General features: G+C 47.0%; 1 protein-coding gene across 6 annotated transcripts in view; it reads left to right on the top strand.

The window, feature by feature from the left end:
- Positions 1–20139, top strand: part of LOC142492556 (uncharacterized) — a 199422-nt gene that overhangs the window by 77830 nt on the left and 101453 nt on the right. For all 6 annotated transcript variants that reach the window (XR_012800843.1, XM_075595259.1, XM_075595258.1 and 3 more), the window contains exons 6-7: positions 7224–7313; positions 8713–8820. Coding sequence is in view for 5 of the 6 variants with exons in the window: in XM_075595259.1 (XP_075451374.1) it covers positions 7224–7313; positions 8713–8820 (198 nt within the window). In the remaining variant the exon portion in view is untranslated. The remainder of the gene's footprint in view (positions 1–7223; positions 7314–8712; positions 8821–20139) is intronic.

Genomic DNA, 20139 nt, shown 5'->3' with positions numbered 1-20139 from the left:
GTCCCTTTCTCCCTAATACCGCTGTGTATATGGGATCCCTTTCTCCCTAATACCGCTGTGTATATGGGGGGCCTTTCTCCCTGATACCGCTGTGTATATGGGGTCCCTTTCTCCCTAATACCGCTGTGTATATGGGGCCCCTTTCTCCCTAATACCGCTGTGTATATGGGGTCCCTTTCTCCCTAATACCGCTGTGTATATGGGGCGCCTTTCTCCCTATTACCGCTGTGTATATGGGGCGCCTTTCTCCCTAATACCGCTGTGTATATTGGGTCCCTTTCTCCCTAATACCGCTGTGTATATGGGGTCCCTTTCTCCCTAATACCGCTGTGTTTATGGGGTCCCTTTCTCCCTAATACCGCTGTGTATATGGGGTCCCTTTCTCCCTTATACCGCTGTGTATATGGGGTCCCTTTCTCCCTAATACCGCTGTGTATATGAGGTCCCTTTCTCCCTAATACCGCTGTGTATATGGGACGCCTTTCTCCCTAATACCGCTGTGTATATGGGGTCCCTTTCTCCCTAATACCGCTGTGTATATGGGGCGCCTTTCTCCCTAATACCGCTGTGTATATGGGGCGCCTTTCTCCCTAATACCGCTGTGTATATGGGGGGCCTTTCTCCCTAATACCGCTGTGTATATGGGGCGCCTTTCTCCCTAATACCGCTGTGTATGTGGGGTCCCTTTCTCCCTAATACCGCTGTGTATATGGGGGGCCTTTCTCCCTAATACCGCTGTGTATATGGGGTCCCTTTCTCCCTAATACCGCTGTGTATATGGGGTCCCTTTCTCTCTAATACCGCTGTGTATATGGGGTCCCTTTCTCCCTAATACCGCTGTATATATGGGGCGCCTTTCTCCCTAATACCGCTGTGTATATGGGGTCCCTTTCTCCCTAATACCGCTGTGTATATGGGGGGCCTTTCTCCCTAATACCGCTGTGTATATGGGGTCCCTTTCTCCCTAATACCGCTGTGTATATGGGATCCCTTTCTCCCTAATACCGCTGTGTATATGGGGTCCCTTTCTCCCTAATACCGCTGTGTATATGGGGTCCCTTTCTCCCTAATACCGCTGTGTATATGGGGTCCCTTTCTCCCTAATACCGCTGTGTATATGGGGTCCCTTTCTCCCTAATACCGCTGTGTATATGGGGCGCCTTTCTCCCTAATACCGCTGTGTATATGGGGTCCCTTTCTCCCTAATACCGCTGTGTATATGGGGCGCCTTTCTCCCTAATACCGCTGTGTATATGGGGGGCCTTTCTCCCTAATACCGCTGTGTATATGGGGACGCCTTTCTCCCTAATACCGCTGTGTATATGGGGTCCCTTTCTCCCTAATACCGCTGTGTATATGGGGTGCCTTTCTCCCTAATACCGCTGTGTATATGGGTCCCTTTCTCCCTAATACCGCTGTGTATATGGGGTCCCTTTCTCCCTAATACCGCTGTGTATATGGGGCGCCTTTCTCCCTAATACCGCTGTGTATATGGGGTCCCTTTCTCCCTAATACCGCTGTGTATATGGGGTCCTTTTCTCCCTAATACCGCTGTGTATGGGGACAGAGAGCTGGTGATGGTGATGAGGAGGGATGATGAGAGAGGTGATGGGGGGAGGGAGAATAAATTGCTGTCAGTACTGTAAAGTGCAGGATTTTCAGCGCTCGTGCTGCAGTTGTTTTGATAGGATTAATCCCTGTGCTGCACGTGCATGGAGCGTCTCCCCAAGAGCTCCCACTTCAGAGGTGATCCCCCCTCGAAGGGGGGGAGGACACCCTGAGAAACAGAGAAGAAAAAAAAAAAATGCACAAAAGCGCACAAGGGAAAAGATTAGTATTAATTTATTAAAACAAACACATAAACAGCTGAGGGGATCCAACCCCTCCTCAGCTCAAAGGAGTAGCTGCCTAGAAATATAAAAACCATATATATGGTCTCTAAACATATACAAATCTAACACAGTAAACCATACACAACATAAGAAAAAACACACAATCAATGTAAAATAAACAAAGAAAGTATTAACAGCTCAAGGAAGTAAGGGTTAAAACCGCCATAGAGAGCTATAATACTGCTGACAGGGGGAAACGAACACTCACACTGAGGCAGAGAAGGGGGACCTCTGATGACCGTATGAATCCGGATCACGGCATCAAGGAAGAATGGAGACAGCCACCTCTGGAGCCTCAGGCAAGCTCCGTTTCAGCCTCTCAGCAAACACGCGCAGAATGACCTGTCGTGACCTCTACGCGTTTCGCACCACGTGCTTCGTCAGGAGGTCACGTACAGCGTCATCTGCGCGTATTTGTAGGAAAAAGGGAATCAGTTAGGACGGCCCCCTTATGACGCCAAACCCAATGCCCTTAGAGTGCCAGAAGTATATTTAAAGTGATGCTACCTCTTTCCCTTGCAATGTCATGTGTTACAGCGATCACGTGTTGCAGGTTTAACAGACACATATACGAATCCGAACCTGCAATGCTTACATGGACATGAACATAACATAACTTAAGATCATCAACTTATATATATACACTGAATTAGAGCCAAAACAAATTTATATTTTACACATTAATTGCACATAATAAGACTATATTTCATCTTTAAAGTACCCAATAAATTAAAATTGATACATATAGTGCTTTAATTAAAACATATAATGTTAATACATATACCATAAAAATGAGAGACAAATATAATATTAAACAATTAATGAAAATGAAGATGAAATTAAACATACATTAAACCAAATATTTTATCTTAAAAATGGAGTAAGCTCAATAAGTTCATTAAAACCAATAGGATGTCTAGTTTGCATTTCATAGATCCAATACTGTTCACGTTTTAATAGATAATTATCTCTATTACCTTGTCTGCTGTTCATTTGGATATGTTCAAGCCCTTTAAATGTGATGCAACTGGGGTCATTGTTGTGGATCTCTTTAAAGTGTTTTAAAAGTGGTGTAAGCGGCATACCTTTAGCTATACTTTTCGGTATGTTTTTTACGTTTCTCAAATGTTCTAACATACGCATTTTCAGTGGCCGTTTTGTCTTACCAATGTACTGTAAGTTACAGTTACATTGCAAGACGTAAACCACATGCGTAGTCTGACAGTTGATGAAACTATTGGTGTTGTAACTCCGCTTAGTGGCACAAGACATGACTGTATTTCCTTTACAGATATGTTTACATGCCTTGCACTTCCCACATTTATATGTGCCTTTAATACCCAAGCGATCTTTAATGTCACCAGAAGCAATGGCTTTTCTGGTGATTTGGCTTGGGGCCAACATGTTTTTTATATTTGGCGCACGTTTAAACACTATCCCAGGTTGTGAATTTAACTGAGGGCCCAATACAGGGTCCATTTTCAGTATTCCCCAGTGTTTTTTTAGGATTTTCCTGACCCCATTATGCATATCACTGAACTGAGTTATAAAAGCAGGGATTTTTGTATTTTTACTTTTGTCCCTCTTGTTTTTATTATATTTCATCAGTGATTTCCTTTCTATTTTTTCCAGTTTTTTTATTGAGGAATCTATCAGTTCCTCATTATACTTTTTATCGAGAAATCTTGTTTTGAGGAACTTAGATTGTATATCGAATTCCTCAACCTTGGAGTCATTTCTCTTTAGTCTTAGAAACTGGTTAAAGGGAATGTTCTGAACCCATCTTTTATCATGACAGCTAAGAGGGTCAAGATAAGAATTAACGTTAGTAGCTTTGAAGTGTGTTTTGGTCTGAACTGTATTGGATTCAATATATATTTCCAAATCGAGGAAATTAATGCTAACTGGACTGTTGACACCACTAAATTTTAAATTAAATTGATTTGTATTTAGTTGATCAACAAATCCAAGATAGGATTCCTCAGTTCCCTCCCACACAATGATGATGTCATCGATATATCTCCTCCACAGCCTCAGCTGTGGAGGAGAACATCGAAATACCTCAAGCGACTCCCACAGTCCCATATATAGGTTAGCGAACGATGGGGCAAACGTAGTCCCCATCGCCGTCCCCAAGATTTGTAGAAAATAAAGGGAATCAAACATAAAATAATTGTGACCCAAAATGAATTCAATTGATGTGAGAATAAATTCAATTTGGGTTATAGGTAATAATTGTGGGTTCATAAGAAAATGTCTTGTTGCCTCTATACCTTTTTGGTGGGGGATGCTTGTGTATAATGCTTGCACATCTAAAGTGGCTAATCTACAACTGTCATTCCAAACAAAATTATCAAAAACCTGCAAAACCATAGTGGTGTCTTTAAGGTGAGATGGAAGTGATGTGACTAGTGATTGTAAATAAAAATCAATATACGTGGACAAATTAGATGTAATAGAATCGATTCCTGAAATAATAGGGCGTCCAGGTGGGGAAGTGAGGGATTTGTGAATCTTGGGGATGTAGTAAAAGATAGGGACTACATGTGACAGTTGTAGATTAGCCACTTTAGATGTGCAAGCATTATACACAAGCATCCCCCACCAAAAAGGTATAGAGGCAACAAGACATTTTCTTATGAACCCACAATTATTACCTATAACCCAAATTGAATTTATTCTCACATCAATTGAATTCATTTTGGGTCACAATTATTTTATGTTTGATTCCCTTTATTTTCTACAAATCTTGGGGACGGCGATGGGGACTACGTTTGCCCCATCGTTCGCTAACCTATATATGGGACTGTGGGAGTCGCTTGAGGTATTTCGATGTTCTCCTCCACAGCTGAGGCTGTGGAGGAGATATATCGATGACATCATCATTGTGTGGGAGGGAACTGAGGAATCCTATCTTGGATTTGTTGATCAACTAAATACAAATCAATTTAATTTAAAATTTAGTGGTGTCAACAGTCCAGTTAGCATTAATTTCCTCGATTTGGAAATATATATTGAATCCAATACAGTTCAGACCAAAACACACTTCAAAGCTACTAACGTTAATTCTTATCTTGACCCTCTTAGCTGTCATGATAAAAGATGGGTTCAGAACATTCCCTTTAACCAGTTTCTAAGACTAAAGAGAAATGACTCCAAGGTTGAGGAATTCGATATACAATCTAAGTTCCTCAAAACAAGATTTCTCGATAAAAAGTATAATGAGGAACTGATAGATTCCTCAATAAAAAAACTGGAAAAAATAGAAAGGAAATCACTGATGAAATATAATAAAAACAAGAGGGACAAAAGTAAAAATACAAAAATCCCTGCTTTTATAACTCAGTTCAGTGATATGCATAATGGGGTCAGGAAAATCCTAAAAAAACACTGGGGAATACTGAAAATGGACCCTGTATTGGGCCCTCAGTTAAATTCACAACCTGGGATAGTGTTTAAACGTGCGCCAAATATAAAAAACATGTTGGCCCCAAGCCAAATCACCAGAAAAGCCATTGCTTCTGGTGACATTAAAGATCGCTTGGGTATTAAAGGCACATATAAATGTGGGAAGTGCAAGGCATGTAAACATATCTGTAAAGGAAATACAGTCATGTCTTGTGCCACTAAGCGGAGTTACAACACCAATAGTTTCATCAACTGTCAGACTACGCATGTGGTTTACGTCTTGCAATGTAACTGTAACTTACAGTACATTGGTAAGACAAAACGGCCACTGAAAATGCGTATGTTAGAACATTTGAGAAACGTAAAAAACATACCGAAAAGTATAGCTAAAGGTATGCCGCTTACACCACTTTTAAAACACTTTAAAGAGATCCACAACAATGACCCCAGTTGCATCACATTTAAAGGGCTTGAACATATCCAAATGAACAGCAGACAAGGTAATAGAGATAATTATCTATTAAAACGTGAACAGTATTGGATCTATGAAATGCAAACTAGACATCCTATTGGTTTTAATGAACTTATTGAGCTTACTCCATTTTTAAGATAAAATATTTGGTTTAATGTATGTTTAATTTCATCTTCATTTTCATTAATTGTTTAATATTATATTTGTCTCTCATTTTTATGGTATATGTATTAACATTATATGTTTTAATTAAAGCACTATATGTATCAATTTTAATTTATTGGGTACTTTAAAGATGAAATATAGTCTTATTATGTGCAATTAATGTGTAAAATATAAATTTGTTTTGGCTCTAATTCAGTGTATATATATAAGTTGATGATCTTAAGTTATGTTATGTTCATGTCCATGTAAGCATTGCAGGTTCGGATTCGTATATGTGTCTGTTAAACCTGCAACACGTGATCGCTGTAACACATGACATTGCAAGGGAAAGAGGTAGCATCACTTTAAATATACTTCTGGCACTCTAAGGGCATTGGGTTTGGCGTCATAAGGGGGCCGTCCTAACTGATTCCCTTTTTCCTACAAATACGCGCAGATGACGCTGTACGTGACCTCCTGACGAAGCACGTGGTGCGAAACGCGTAGAGGTCACGACAGGTCATTCTGCGCGTGTTTGCTGAGAGGCTGAAACGGAGCTTGCCTGAGGCTCCAGAGGTGGCTGTCTCCATTCTTCCTTGATGCCGTGATCCGGATTCATACGGTCATCAGAGGTCCCCCTTCTCTGCCTCAGTGTGAGTGTTCGTTTCCCCCTGTCAGCAGTATTATAGCTCTCTATGGCGGTTTTAACCCTTACTTCCTTGAGCTGTTAATACTTTCTTTGTTTATTTTACATTGATTGTGTGTTTTTTCTTATGTTGTGTATGGTTTACTGTGTTAGATTTGTATATGTTTAGAGACCATATATATGGTTTTTATATTTCTAGGCAGCTACTCCTTTGAGCTGAGGAGGGGTTGGATCCCCTCAGCTGTTTATGTGTTTGTTTTAATAAATTAATACTAATCTTTTCCCTTGTGCGCTTTTGTGCATTTTTTTCTTCTCTGTCAGTACTGTATTAATGTTAATGGGGCCCTGGAAAAATGTTTGCCCGGGGGCCGCACATATGTAGCTACGCCACTGTGTGTGTGTGTGTGTGTGTGTGTGTGTGTGTGTGTGTGTGTGTGTGTGTGTGTGTGTGTGTGTGTGTGTGTTCTAAGTCTTCCTCCAAAAAAAAAAATATTAATAATTTGGATAAACATATATATTTATTTCCAACTTATTATTTTTTTGAGGAATACTTAGAAAGTTTATGTAACAAGTGTTTGTTGTAATGTGCTGATATGTAATGATTGTACTGCCGTTCCCTGCCTGCGTTCAGCTCGTTCTCTCACTTCCTTTGTCCCATTAGGCTGCAGCCCTGATATTTTACTGAGGATAAAACAGGAGGAGCAGCCGGCTTTCACTGATCCTCCGGAGAGAAGTGCGACCCCGAGCCCCGGTGAGTGCGGGGGACAGGCCGGCGGCAGCTTGTTACTGTTACAGCGACATGGCGTCTGCCATTAGTGTTATATCAAAACTTATCACCGCCTGTAAAATACAACATCTCACGTAGCCGGCCACAAAACAAACGTTTGCAAATCATTTCTACACCTAATTAAACACACCGTGCTAAACTCAAACATCTGGCAGCTTTACTCCTGGGGACACTGTTTACTAGTGTAAATTCACGCCTCTGGATGGGGCAGTGTTGGTGAACCCCGCGTTTCCCCTGCCCTTCTCCCACTGTGTCCTTATCAGAGAACCAGTAGAGATAAGGGAGTGGATCTCTGCCCTGTACCAGCGACCAAACACCTCCCAAGTCTCCGCTCGCCATGCTTACATCAGAACTTAAAACTACTTGCAGGTGTCGGGCCTGGGTAAAAACGAGCGTTGGTCTCCCAGATGTATCCCCTTAAACATGTCCCTGGCTTTGGGACATTTCGCTCCAGGAAGGGATAGCTCTGTTACAAACGGCCAATAATCTTTTCATTCAAAGTAATTTCATTTCCACTATCCTTGTATTGTGAATGACTTCATGTTAAAGCTTGCACTATAGTTCTTACCGTGGTTGGACTCTCCACGTTTTCCCTCCGTTATAGTAAACCCTTCCGAAGCCGTATTCTGTCACATTATTACTTATCACAGCCGTTTGGTACTACATTTGCAAAGCTCTGAAACTTGCCACGTGGGATTTTATCCTTCCGCTGACCGGCCTGAGGCGCATTGCTTGGTAGCAAAGCGGTTCCTCGTTCTCTGCCCGGCACAAGAGAAATGACCTGCGTGCCCCCCGCACCCTTCCCAGAATTCTGGAGAGGAATGAGACTTGGGTTTGAGTTACTGTTGAGTAATATCCCTTTGAGGGCTGAAGAAGGGAGTGGGGAACATCACCTCGAGAGGCAGCGTCTGAGGTCTTACTCATTTGAGAGCACACCTGAAGGTAGCCACTGATCAGTATCACCCCAAGAAGCATCAGATAGGGCAATTTGAGGTGATTTGCCCCTGGGCTGTATAGCTCGTAGTGGGGTTTCTACGTCTATCACCCAGTCCTTTTAGGATGACTGGGCCTTATGGTAACACCCATGTTCTGTGGGTCTTATTGCAATAAGAGTGGGGTTTAACAGGGGACTCCGTGACAATATACAAGGCCACTCAAAGAGCCTCTTCACATTGCACCACCAAGTGCACCACGCGTTTATTCTCTATACATATTTCATACGACCACTCGGGGAGCTCCAGGTCGCCCACGGCTTCTTCGTACATCAAGCACATGTTTCGTACTAGATGCACTCCATGGTTTTAGTCTCACGCTGCCTCTCTGATCGGAGGACTTTACTAGATTCCCTTTTTTTTTGTCACAGTTGAACCTGTTGTCACCTCCGTGTTCTCGTTAAACATTAATGAAGAGGAGGAAGAAGGGGAGCTTCACCCCGCAGACCGGCCGGAGTCCAAGACCACCCATCCACAGAGTGAGTGAGGGGCTTTCCCCATCTCTCCCTCCCTTACACTTTCCGGATGTGCCATGAGGTTGGCAATTTTGTGGTGGTAGGAATTCCATGTACTAAATAACTATTATAACGTGTGGCCCCTGAATCCCACCCAGACTTGGCAGTGGGATTCGCTCATATGCAGCGAGACTGACAGATTTACTAAATGGTGCTAAACCTTAGCACACCTTAAGGCCCAATTAACGCTGTAGCAGTGTTCAGACCTAGCAAAGTAAGGGCCATATCTACTAAGCAATCTTCTGTCATGAGGCACATGTTTAGCTCTTGAAGACACCTGGCAGCACATTCGAGTCCATGCGCTGTGTCTTCCAGCGCCAGAAGCTGTCTAATGGCGGAAGACTGCCTGGTAAATATGGGCCTAATTCTGAGCCACAGACTTCATCTATTAATTGTACATGCTTTAAATCACACCTCCACGCCAACTCCCTGCCTCAGCAGCACTGTATGGCTACGCACGGCCAGCCTGCAGCGCCTCCTGCTGGCAGGTTTTAAGACCCAACATCTATTTTCAGAAACCTCTAGGTCACACTGTTTCTGAGCCCACGTGTCTGCCTTGTATGTACATCCTTATTTATATCGCTCGCGCAATGTACTCTGCGCTTTACAAAGGAGACAGTACAGGAAATGATAATACAATCCGTGCAACAAACAAAATCAGACACTAGGATAGGAAATCCCTGCCCTGAAGAGCTTACAATCTAAGTGATATGCTGGGAGATTTACAGTGACTGTGGGTGTGGGTCAGTGGGTAGAAGTGACTGTGGGTGTGGGACAGTGGGTAGAAGTGACTGTGGGTGTGGGACAGTGGGTAGAAGTGACTGTGGGTGTGGGACAGTGGGTAGAAGTGACTGTGGGTGTGGGTCAGTGGGTAGAAGTGACTGGGTGTGGGTCAGTGGGTTGAAGTGACTGTGGGTGTGGGTCAGTGGGTAGAAGTGACTGTGGGTGTGGGACAGTGGGTAGAAGTGACTGTGGGTGTGGGACAGTGGGTAGAAGTGACTGTGGGTGTGGGTCAGTGGGTAGAAGTGACTGTGGGTGTGGGACAGTGGGTAGAAGTGACTGTGGGTGTGGGACAATGGGTAGAAGTTACTGTGGGTGTGGGACAGTGGGTAGAAGTGACTGTGGGTATGGGACAGTGGGTTGAAGTGACTGTGGGTGTGGGACAGTGGGTTGAAGTGACTGGGTGTGGGACAGTGGGTAGAAGTGACTGGGTGTGGGACAGTGGGTTGAAGTGACTGTGGGTGTGGGACAGTGGGTAGAAGTGACTGGGTGTGGGACAGTGGGTTGAAGTGACTGGGGGTGTGGGACAGTGGGAAGAAGTGACTGTGGGTGTGTGACAGTGGGTTGAAGTGACTGTGGGTGTGGGACAGTGGGTTGAAGTGACTGTGGGTGTGGGACAGTGGATAGAAGTGACTGTGGGTGTGGGACAGTGGGTTGAAGTGACTGTGGGTGTGGGACAGTGGGTAGAAGTGACTGTGGGTGTGGGACAGTGGGTAGAAGTGACTGTGGGTGTGGGACAGTGGGTAGAAGTGACTGTGGGTGTGGGACAGTGGGTAGAAGTGACTGTGGGTGTGGGACAGTGGGTAGAAGTGACTGTGGGTGTGGGACAGTGGGTTGAAGTGACTGTGGGTGTGGGACAGTGGGTAGAAGTGACTGTGGGTGTGGGACAGTGGGTAGAAGTGACTGTGGGTGTGGGACAGTGGGTTGAAGTGACTGTGGGTGTGGGACAGTGGGTTGAAGTGACTGTGGGTGTGGGACAGTGGGTAGAAGTGACTGTGGGTGTGGGACAGTGGGTAGAAGTGGGTGTGGGACAGTGGGTAGAAGTGGGTGTGGGACAGTGGGTGTGGGACAGTGGGTAGAAGTGACTGTGGGTGTGGGACAGTGGGTAGAAGTGACTGTGGGTGTGGGACAGTGGGTAGAAGTGACTGTGGGTGTGTGACAGTGGGTTGAAGTGACTGTGGGTGTGGGACAGTGGGTTGAAGTGACTGTGGGTGTGGGACAGTGGATAGAAGTGACTGTGGGTGTGGGACAGTGGGTTGAAGTGACTGTGGGTGTGGGACAGTGGGTAGAAGTGACTGTGGGTGTGGGACAGTGGGTAGAAGTGACTGTGGGTGTGGGACAGTGGGTAGAAGTGACTGTGGGTGTGGGACAGTGGGTAGAAGTGACTGGGTGTGGGACAGTGGGTAGAAGTGACTGTGGGTGTGGGACAGTGGGTAGAAGTGACTGTGGGTGTGGGACAGTGGGTTGAAGTGACTGGGGGTTTGGGACAGTGGGTAGAAGTGACTGTGGGTGTGGGACAGTGGGTAGAAGTGACTGGGTGTGGGACAGTGGGTTGAAGTGACTGTGGGTGTGGGACAGTGGGTAGAAGTGACTGTGGGTGTGGGACAGTGGGTAGAAGTGACTGTGGGTGTGGGACAGTGGATTGAAGTGACTGTGGGTGTGGGACAGTGGGTAGAAGTGACTGTGGGTGTGGGTCAGTGGGTAGAAGTGACTGTGGGTGTGGGACAGTGGGTAGAAGTGACTGTGTGTGTGAGACAGTGGGTTGAAGTGAATGTGGGTGTAGGACAGTGGGTAGAAGTGACTGTGGGTTGAAGTGACTGTGGGTGTGGGTCAGTGGGTAGAAGTAACTGTGGGTGTGGGACAGTGGGTAGAAGTGACTGTGGGTGTGGAACAGTGAGTAGAAGTGACTGTGGGTGTGGGACAGTGGGTTGAAGTGACTGGGGGTGTGGGACAGTGGGTAGAAGTGACTGTGTGTGTGAGACAGTGGGTTGAAGTGACTGTGGGTGTGGGACAGTGGGTAGAAGTGACTGTGGGTGTGGGACAGTGGGTTGAAGTGACTGGGTGTGGGACGGTGGGTTGAAGTGACTGTGGGTGTGGGACAGTGGGTTGAAGTGACTGTGGGTGTGGGACAGTGAGTAGAAGTGACTGTGGGTGTGGGACAGTGGGTTGAAGTGACTGGGGGTGTGGGACAGTGGGTAGAAGTGACTGTGGGTGTGGGTCATTGGGTAGAAGTGACTGTGGGTGTGGGACAGTGGGTAGAAGTGACTGTGGGTGTGGGACAGTGAGTAGAAGTGACTGTGGGTGTGGGACAGTGGGTTGAAGTGACTGGGGGTGTGGGACAGTGGGTAGAAGTGACTGTGGGTGTGGGACAGTGGGTAGAAGTGACTGTGGGTGTGGGACAGTGGGTAGAAGTGACTGTGGGTGTGGGACAGTGGGTAGAAGTGACTGTGGGTGTGGGACAGTGGGTAGAAGTGACTGTGGGTGTGGGTCAGTGGGTAGAAGTGACTGTGGGTGTGGGACAGTGGGTTGAAGTGACTGTGGGTGTGGGACAGTGGGTAGAAGTGACTGTGGGTGTGGGACACTGGGTAGAAGTGACTGTGGGTGTGGCACACTGGGTAGAAGTGACTGTGGGTGTGGGACAGTGGGTTGAAGTGACTGTGGGTGTGGGACAGTGGGTAGAAGTGACTGTGGGCGTGGGACAGTGGGTAGAAGTGACTGGGTGTGGGACAGTGGGTAGAAGTGACTGTGGGTTTGGGACAGTGGGTTGAAGTGACTGGGGGTGTGGGACAGTGGGTAGAAGTGACTGTGGGTGTGGGACAGTGGGTAGAAGTGACTGTGGGTGTGGGACAGTGGGTAGAAGTGACTGTGGGTGTGGGACAGTGGGTAGAAGTGACTGTGGGTGTGGGACAGTGGGTAGAAGTGACTGTGGGTGTGGGACAGTGGGTAGAAGTGACTGTGGGTGTGGGACAGTGGGTTGAAGTGACTGTGGGTGTGGGACAGTGGGTAGAAGTGACTGTGGGTGTGGGACAGTGGGTAGAAGTGACTGTGGGTGTGGGACAGTGGGTTGAAGTGACTGTGGGTGTGGGACAGTGGGTTGAAGTGACTGTGGGTGTGGGACAGTGGGTAGAAGTGACTGTGGGTGTGGGACAGTGGGTAGAAGTGACTGTGGGTGTGGGGCAGTGGGTAGAAGTGACTTTGGGTGTGGGACAGTGGGTAGAAGTGACTGTGGGTGTGGGACAGTGGGTAGAAGTGACTGTGGGTGTGGGACAGTGGGTTGGAGTGACTGTGGGTGTGGGACAGTGGGTAGAAGTGACTGTGGGTGTGGGACAGTGGGTAGAAGTGACTGTGGGTGTGGGACAGTGGGTAGAAGTGACTGTGGGTGTGTGACAGTGGGTTGAAGTGACTGTGGGTGTGGGACAGTGGGTTGAAGTGACTGTGGGTGTGGGACAGTGGATAGAAGTGACTGTGGGTGTGGGACAGTGGGTTGAAGTGACTGTGGGTGTGGGACAGTGGGTAGAAGTGACTGTGGGTGTGGGACAGTGTGTAGAAGTGACTGTGGGTGTGGGACAGTGGGTAGAAGTGACTGTGGGTGTGGGACAGTGGGTAGAAGTGACTGGGTGTGGGACAGTGGGTAGAAGTGACTGTGGGTGTGGGACAGTGGGTAGAAGTGACTGTGGGTGTGGGACAGTGGGTTGAAGTGACTGGGGGTTTGGGACAGTGGGTAGAAGTGACTGTGGGTGTGGGACAGTGGGTAGAAGTGACTGGGTGTGGGACAGTGGGTTGAAGTGACTGTGGGTGTGGGACAGTGGGTAGAAGTGACTGTGGGTGTGGGACAGTGGGTAGAAGTGACTGTGGGTGTGGGACAGTGGGTTGAAGTGACTGTGGGTGTGGGACAGTGGGTAGAAGTGACTGTGGGTGTGGGTCAGTGGGTAGAAGTGACTGTGGGTGTGGGACAGTGGGTAGAAGTGACTGTGTGTGTGAGACAGTGGGTTGAAGTGACTGTGGGTAGAAGTGACTGTGGGTTGAAGTGACTGTGGGTGTGGGTCAGTGGGTAGAAGTGACTGTGGGTGTGGGACAGTGGGTAGAAGTGACTGTGGGTGTGGAACAGTGAGTAGAAGTGACTGTGGGTGTGGGACAGTGGGTTGAAGTGACTGTGGGTGTGGGACAGTGGGTAGAAGTGACTGTGGGTGTGGGACAGTGGGTAGAAGTGACTGTGGGTGTGGGACAGTGGGTAGAAGTGACTGTGGGTGTGGGACAGTGGGTAGAAGTGACTGGGTGTGGGACAGTGGGTTGAAGTGACTGTGGGTGTGGGACAGTGGGTTGAAGTGACTGTGGGCGTGGGACAGTGGGTAGAAGTGACTGTGGGTGTGGGTCAGTGGGTAGAAGTGACTGTGGGTGTGGGACAGTGGGTAGAAGTGACTGTGTGTGTGAGACAGTGGGTTGAAGTGACTGTGGGTGTGGGACAGTGGGTAGAAGTGACTGTGGGTGTGGGACAGTGGGTTGAAGTGACTGTGGGTGTGGGTCATTGGGTAGAAGTGACTGTGGGTGTGGGACAGTGGGTAGAAGTGACTGTGGGTGTGGGACAGTGAGTAGAAGTGACTGTGGGTGTGGGACAGTGGGTTGAAGTGACTGGGGGTGTGGGACAGTGGGTAGAAGTGACTGTGGGTGTGGGACAGTGGGTAGAAGTGACTGTGGGTGTGGGACAGTGGGTAGAAGTGACTGTGGGTGTGGGACAGTGGGTAGAAGTGACTGTGGGTGTGGGACAGTGGGTAGAAGTGACTGTGGGTGTGGGTCAGTGGGTAGAAGTGACTGTGGGTGTGGGACAGTGGGTTGAAGTGACTGTGGGTGTGGGACAGTGGGTAGAAGTGACTGTGGGTGTGGGACACTGGGTAGAAGTGACTGTGGGTGTGGGACACTGGGTAGAAGTGACTGTGGGTGTGGGACAGTGGGTTGAAGTGACTGTGGGTGTGGGACAGTGGGTAGAAGTGACTGTGGGTGTGGGACAGTGGGTAGAAGTGACTGTGGGTGTGGGACAGTGGGTAGAAGTGACTGTGGGTTTGGGACAGTGGGTTGAAGTGACTGTGGGTGTGGGACAGTGGGTTGAAGTGACTGGGGGTGTGGGACAGTGGGTAGAAGTGACTGTGGGTGTGGGACAGTGGGTAGAAGTGACTGTGGGTGTGGGACAGTGGGTAGAAGTGACTGTGGGTGTGGGACAGTGGGTAGAAGTGACTGTGGGTGTGGGACAGTGGGAAGAAGTGACTGTGGGTGTGGGACAGTGGGTTGAAGTGACTGTGGGTCAGTGGGTAGAAGTGACTGTGGGTGTGGGACAGTGGGTAGAAGTGACTGTGGGTGTGGGACAGTGGATAGAAGTGACTGTGGGTGTGGGACAGTGGGTAGAAGTGACTGTGGGTGTGGGACAGTGGGTAGAAGTGACTGTGGGTGTGTGACAGTGGGTTGAAGTGACTGGGGTGTGGGACAGTGGGTAGAAGTGACTGTGGATGTGGGTCAGTGGGTTGAAGTGACTGGGGGTGTGGGACAGTGGGTAGAAGTGACTGTGGATGTGGGTCAGTGGGTAGAAGTGACTGTGGGTGTGGGACAGTGGGTAGAAGTGACTGTGGGTGTGGGTCAGTGGGTAGAAGTGACTGTGGGTGTGGGACAGTGGGTAGAAGTGACTGGGTGTGGGACAGTGGGTTGAAGTGACTGGGGGTGTGGGACAGTGGGAAGAAGTGACTGTGGGTGTGGGACAGTGGGTTGAAGTGACTGTGGGTCAGTGGGTAGAAGTGACTGTGGGTGTGGGACAGTGGGTAGAAGTGACTGGGTGTGGGACAGTGGATAGAAGTGACTGTGGGTGTGGGTGTGGGACAGTGGGTAGAAGTGACTGTGGGTGTGGGACAGTGGGTAGAAGTGACTGTGGGTGTGGGACAGTGGGTAGAAGTGACTGTGGGTGTGTGACAGTGGGTTGAAGTGACTGGGGTGTGGGACAGTGGGTAGAAGTGACTGTGGATGTGGGTCAGTGGGTTGAAGTGACTGGGGGTGTGGGACAGTGGGTAGAAGTGACTGTGGATGTGGGTCAGTGGGTAGAAGTGACTGTGGGTGTGGGACAGTGGGTAGAAGTGACTGTGGGTGTGGGTCAGTGGGTAGAAGTGACTGTGGGTGTGGGACAGTGGGTAGAAGTGACTGGGTGTGGGACAGTGGGTTGAAGTGACTGGGGGTGTGGGACAGTGGGTAGAAGTGACTGTGGGTCAGTGGGTAGAAGTGACTGTGGGTGTGGGACAGTGGGTAGAAGTGACTGTGGGTGTGGGACAGTGGGTAGAAGTGACTGTGGGTGTGGGACAGTGGGTAGAAGTGACTGTGGGTGTGGGACAGTGGGTAGAAGTGACTGTGGGTGTGGGACAGTGGATAGAAGTGACTGTGGGTGTGGGACAGTGGGTTGAAGTGACTGTGGGTGTGGGACAGTGGGTAGAAGTGACTGTGGGACAGTGGGTAGAAGTGACTGGGTGTGGGACAGTGGGTAGAAGTGACTGTGGGTGTGGCACAGTGGGTAGAAGTGACTGTGGGTGTGGGACAGTGGGTAGAAGTGACTGTGGGTGTGTGACAGTGGGTTGAAGTGACTGGGTGTGGGACAGTGGGTAGAAGTGACTGTGGGTGTGGCACAGTGGGTAGAAGTGACTGTGGGTGTGGGGCAGTGGGTAGAAGTGACTGTGGGTGTGGGACAGTGGGTAGAAGTGACTGTGGGTGTGGGACAGTGGGTAGAAGTGACTGTGGGTGTGGGACAGTGGGTAGAAGTGACTGTGGGTGTGGGACAGTGGGTAGAAGTGACTGTGGGTGTGGGACAGTGGGTAGAAGTGACTGTGGGTGTGGGACAGTGGGTTGAAGTGACTGTGGGTGTGGGACACCCTCACCGTCACGGTTACGGTTATAACGAACAGTGAGTTAACCCATTTATTACCAGATACCTGCAGCGCGTTGCAAAACATTATAACGCACAACAAGGGAACCCATCTGTTAACCGGTGTCTGCAAAGCAATGGGAAAGCTTTATAACTCTATAAATTAACCCTTGTTCTACCAGAGATTCCTATAACACATAGCAAGGGGGTGAACTTCTAGTGAATTTTTTTTTTTTTTAACCCTTTGCTACTTTCACACCTGCAGCAAAGAGATGACATTTGCTGCCCTCAGAAGATGTGTACAAATACATTGTAACTTTGGCACATTGTTAGCAAAGATCACCGTACATCAGACACGCCCTGGGCTGAAAAGTGACACGCGTTTCTTCTGCAGGGGTTTTTCGTAGCCGCCCCTGCCGTGTATTTATAAAATGATTTGTAATAACAGCAATGCAGATTGACTATTGTTATTGTAATACTAATTACTACAGCTAATGTCCGCTGCAGCCGGGGGCACATGAATGCCTGTTATTGTAATACTAATTACTACAGCTAATGTCCGCTGCAGCCGGGGGCACATGAACGCCTGTTATTGTAATACTAATTACTACAGCTAATGTCCGCTGCAGCCGGGGGCACATGAATGCCTGTTATTGTAATACTAATTACTACAGCTAATGTCCGCTGCAGCCGGGGGCACATGAACGCCTGTTATTGTAATACTAATTACTACAGCTAATGTCCGCTGCAGCCGGGGGCACATGAATGCCTGTTATTGTAATACTAATTACTACAGCTAATGTCCGCTGCAGCCGGGGGCACATGAACGCCTGTTATTGTAATACTAATTACTACAGCTAATGTCCACTGCAGCCGGGGGCACATGAATGCCTGTTATTGTGCCATTATACAGACACCTTCAGTGTGAGATGGTCTGAAAACCGCTGTATATTTTTACCTCCTGCAAACACGAGTCCCGTTACGCTTTGTACAGCACCTGGGGCTGGTTATAATGGCCATTCAGAATCAGTCCTTTCTTGTAGCCGAGGGGGAGGCAGGTATTATAAGCCCCAAGCTGTCACATGCGCAAAGAGCTGTTATTATCTGCAGATTACACTCCCACAGGGATGTAAGTAAACCTCAGTGACACAGTCTCAGGGTGTTATGAATGCTGCTGATCATAGGTATTCTCTCCCTGCAGTCATCGCATCGTCCGCCTGCTGCTGTGGAGCAGCACACACCTCCTGCTGTCCCCGGGGAGAGGCCGGGGACAGGAGGGGAGATCTATGATTAGAAAAGGTGTTTCATTGGGTATTCTCAATCTGTGCATCTACTCCCACCAGGGGCAGAGGCTCCGCCACTGTCTCTAATTAGATGTTCAATCAGCAGACGTTGCTCCAGGGAGTAAAGTTCTGTCACTGGTCCAAACCATCAATAAGGAACATGATCCGTACACCCTGGAGCTGCAGTTCTCTTCTGAGACCCTATTAAAAGTATTTTTAGTCTGTCCAGACCTTTCAGACAAACACTTTCTTCTTTAACTACTTCAGATCTTAAGACAGCCTTGTAATAAGCCAGACGCCTGGTTTCCTGTGGCGACTGGACCCATAGCCACCGTTACTCAGCACTCACCTGTTTGCAGCAGCAGATGCTCGGTGAGCAACGTGTGTGAAGGAAGTCTGCAGTAGTGGGACATGGTCACCCAAAGTCACACCTTGCAGTGCCTAGCATCGCATTAAGCGAGGCGGCACAGTGACAGAGGAGGGAGATGTATTCATATCAAGATCTAACACAACAGCACCTTAAAATAAATGCTTTATACATGCCATGGAAACCGCAGCTTAAGAAAATAAAATGGTGTGTGTGTGTATTCTAGTTATGTTGATATTTACAATTATTTTTGGGGAGGAATCTTTTATTCAGAATTGTAATCCATGTTTAGAAAACAGGGTTTTCTCAAACATCCAGGGGGAGCATATGGGGAAAAAAACAACAAGGTACACAAATATAAGTGCAGACGTTTCTGGAATGTGGAATGATTGTGTCTTGGCTCGTATAGATGTCCTACTCACAAGTATTTAGAGTAAATCAGGCAGCTGGCAAATAGGGTTGCCACCCATGTAGATGGCTAAGATCTGGACCCCCCTTGTTGGAGATACTCCGTCAGCAAGGTGATGTATGCAAAATAGAGAGAGAGCTACATAGTGCGATCAAAAAGGTAAACTTTATATTTTAAAAACTGGTCTGTAATATACGCACTTACAATGTGCCAGTAAAAATCAAGCATGTATCTCACAAATGGAGAAAGTAGAAGCTCCCCGAACTGCTCACCGCCTCCCTCGGGTGTCTGGCTTTCTTCCACGGATCTGTGTGCCGATTCAGAGCCTCCCTCAAAGCGCCCGTCTAGGAAGATGACGTCACGGCTGCAGAGTTGGTCAGCTACGGGTCGCGTCTGAGCCCAAAATTGGTCCACTCAACGCGTTTCGCCCAGCTTGCTGTAGCTGTTGTCGGCTTCGTCAGGAGTGTATAGGATTGGGTACAGTTGACTCTTATATACCCATTTAACAAGCTAATCTAGTTAATTATACAATAAAACAATTAAACAACCTGATCTATGACTATCATTATGGGAGTGAAGTTGGAAATACAATAAATTGCTTCGCATACATTAATGAGTAAGTGCAACTGACAGTGCAATGGAGAAACATAAAGCAGACATACTGATTTCATAACATTAAGAGTGCATATATATTTTTACAAAACAACCCAACTTGGGCAATATGAAATGTCATTAGACAATTACTGTTTAGTATAGCATATGTGTTTGACTGCTAGTGCAATCCTGAGTGATATCCTTTGTTTAAAGTCCCATCTGCGATCATCAATGGACAACAATTAAGGAATAAAGTGTGAGGAGATAGAGTTTGAGGGGTGAACTTAAGTAATCATATTTATGTAGTATGAAACTACTTAAAGCTCTTTATGGATTGTATTATTTTTACAGAAGATCTTCAATTATTGGATATTTAACAATAGTGCTCAAATTAGCAAATAAAGAGTCTAATAAGATATTAGTATTAGGAGTTAGTATAAATGTGTGATCTTTAATAGGGTGCAATTATCTGCACAGCATCTATCTGGGAACTATATTATAAGGAGATGTTGCAGAATAGTATTTCCTGATAACAGTCTAAATAAAATACACCTGTATTTAGGTGTGTCTATGTGGTCCAAACTGTATGTGTGTTCTATTCTTATTTCTAGATGTTATTATATATTCTTAGCGAGATAATTCAATAAATTGAATTTATAAATAGTGTACAGATTCTGTGTATCATGTTTGAATATGAAACAGAGTCTTATGGGCATTCACTGAGATTGCGTAATCAGGTAGGCTATTATATTATAATCAATGTGAAAATGCATGTGAGTGTAATATTATAAAGTGCTGATTGTGAAACAGTCTATATCAATCAACTATAATGACATTTCATTTACACTGAATGGATACAGGATCAATATTCAAAAACAACAACATACAGATTATATATATATATATAGTGTATAGAGTTGCCAGTTCCTGTGGTAATTTCTGAAAGATAAGATAGGAAAAG

This window comes from Ascaphus truei, chromosome 4 (genome assembly GCF_040206685.1).
Source record: "Ascaphus truei isolate aAscTru1 chromosome 4, aAscTru1.hap1, whole genome shotgun sequence".
NCBI lineage: Eukaryota > Metazoa > Chordata > Amphibia > Anura > Ascaphidae > Ascaphus > Ascaphus truei.
Note: the sequence above shows the minus strand (reverse complement) of the source record. Positions and strands in the feature narration are given on the sequence as shown.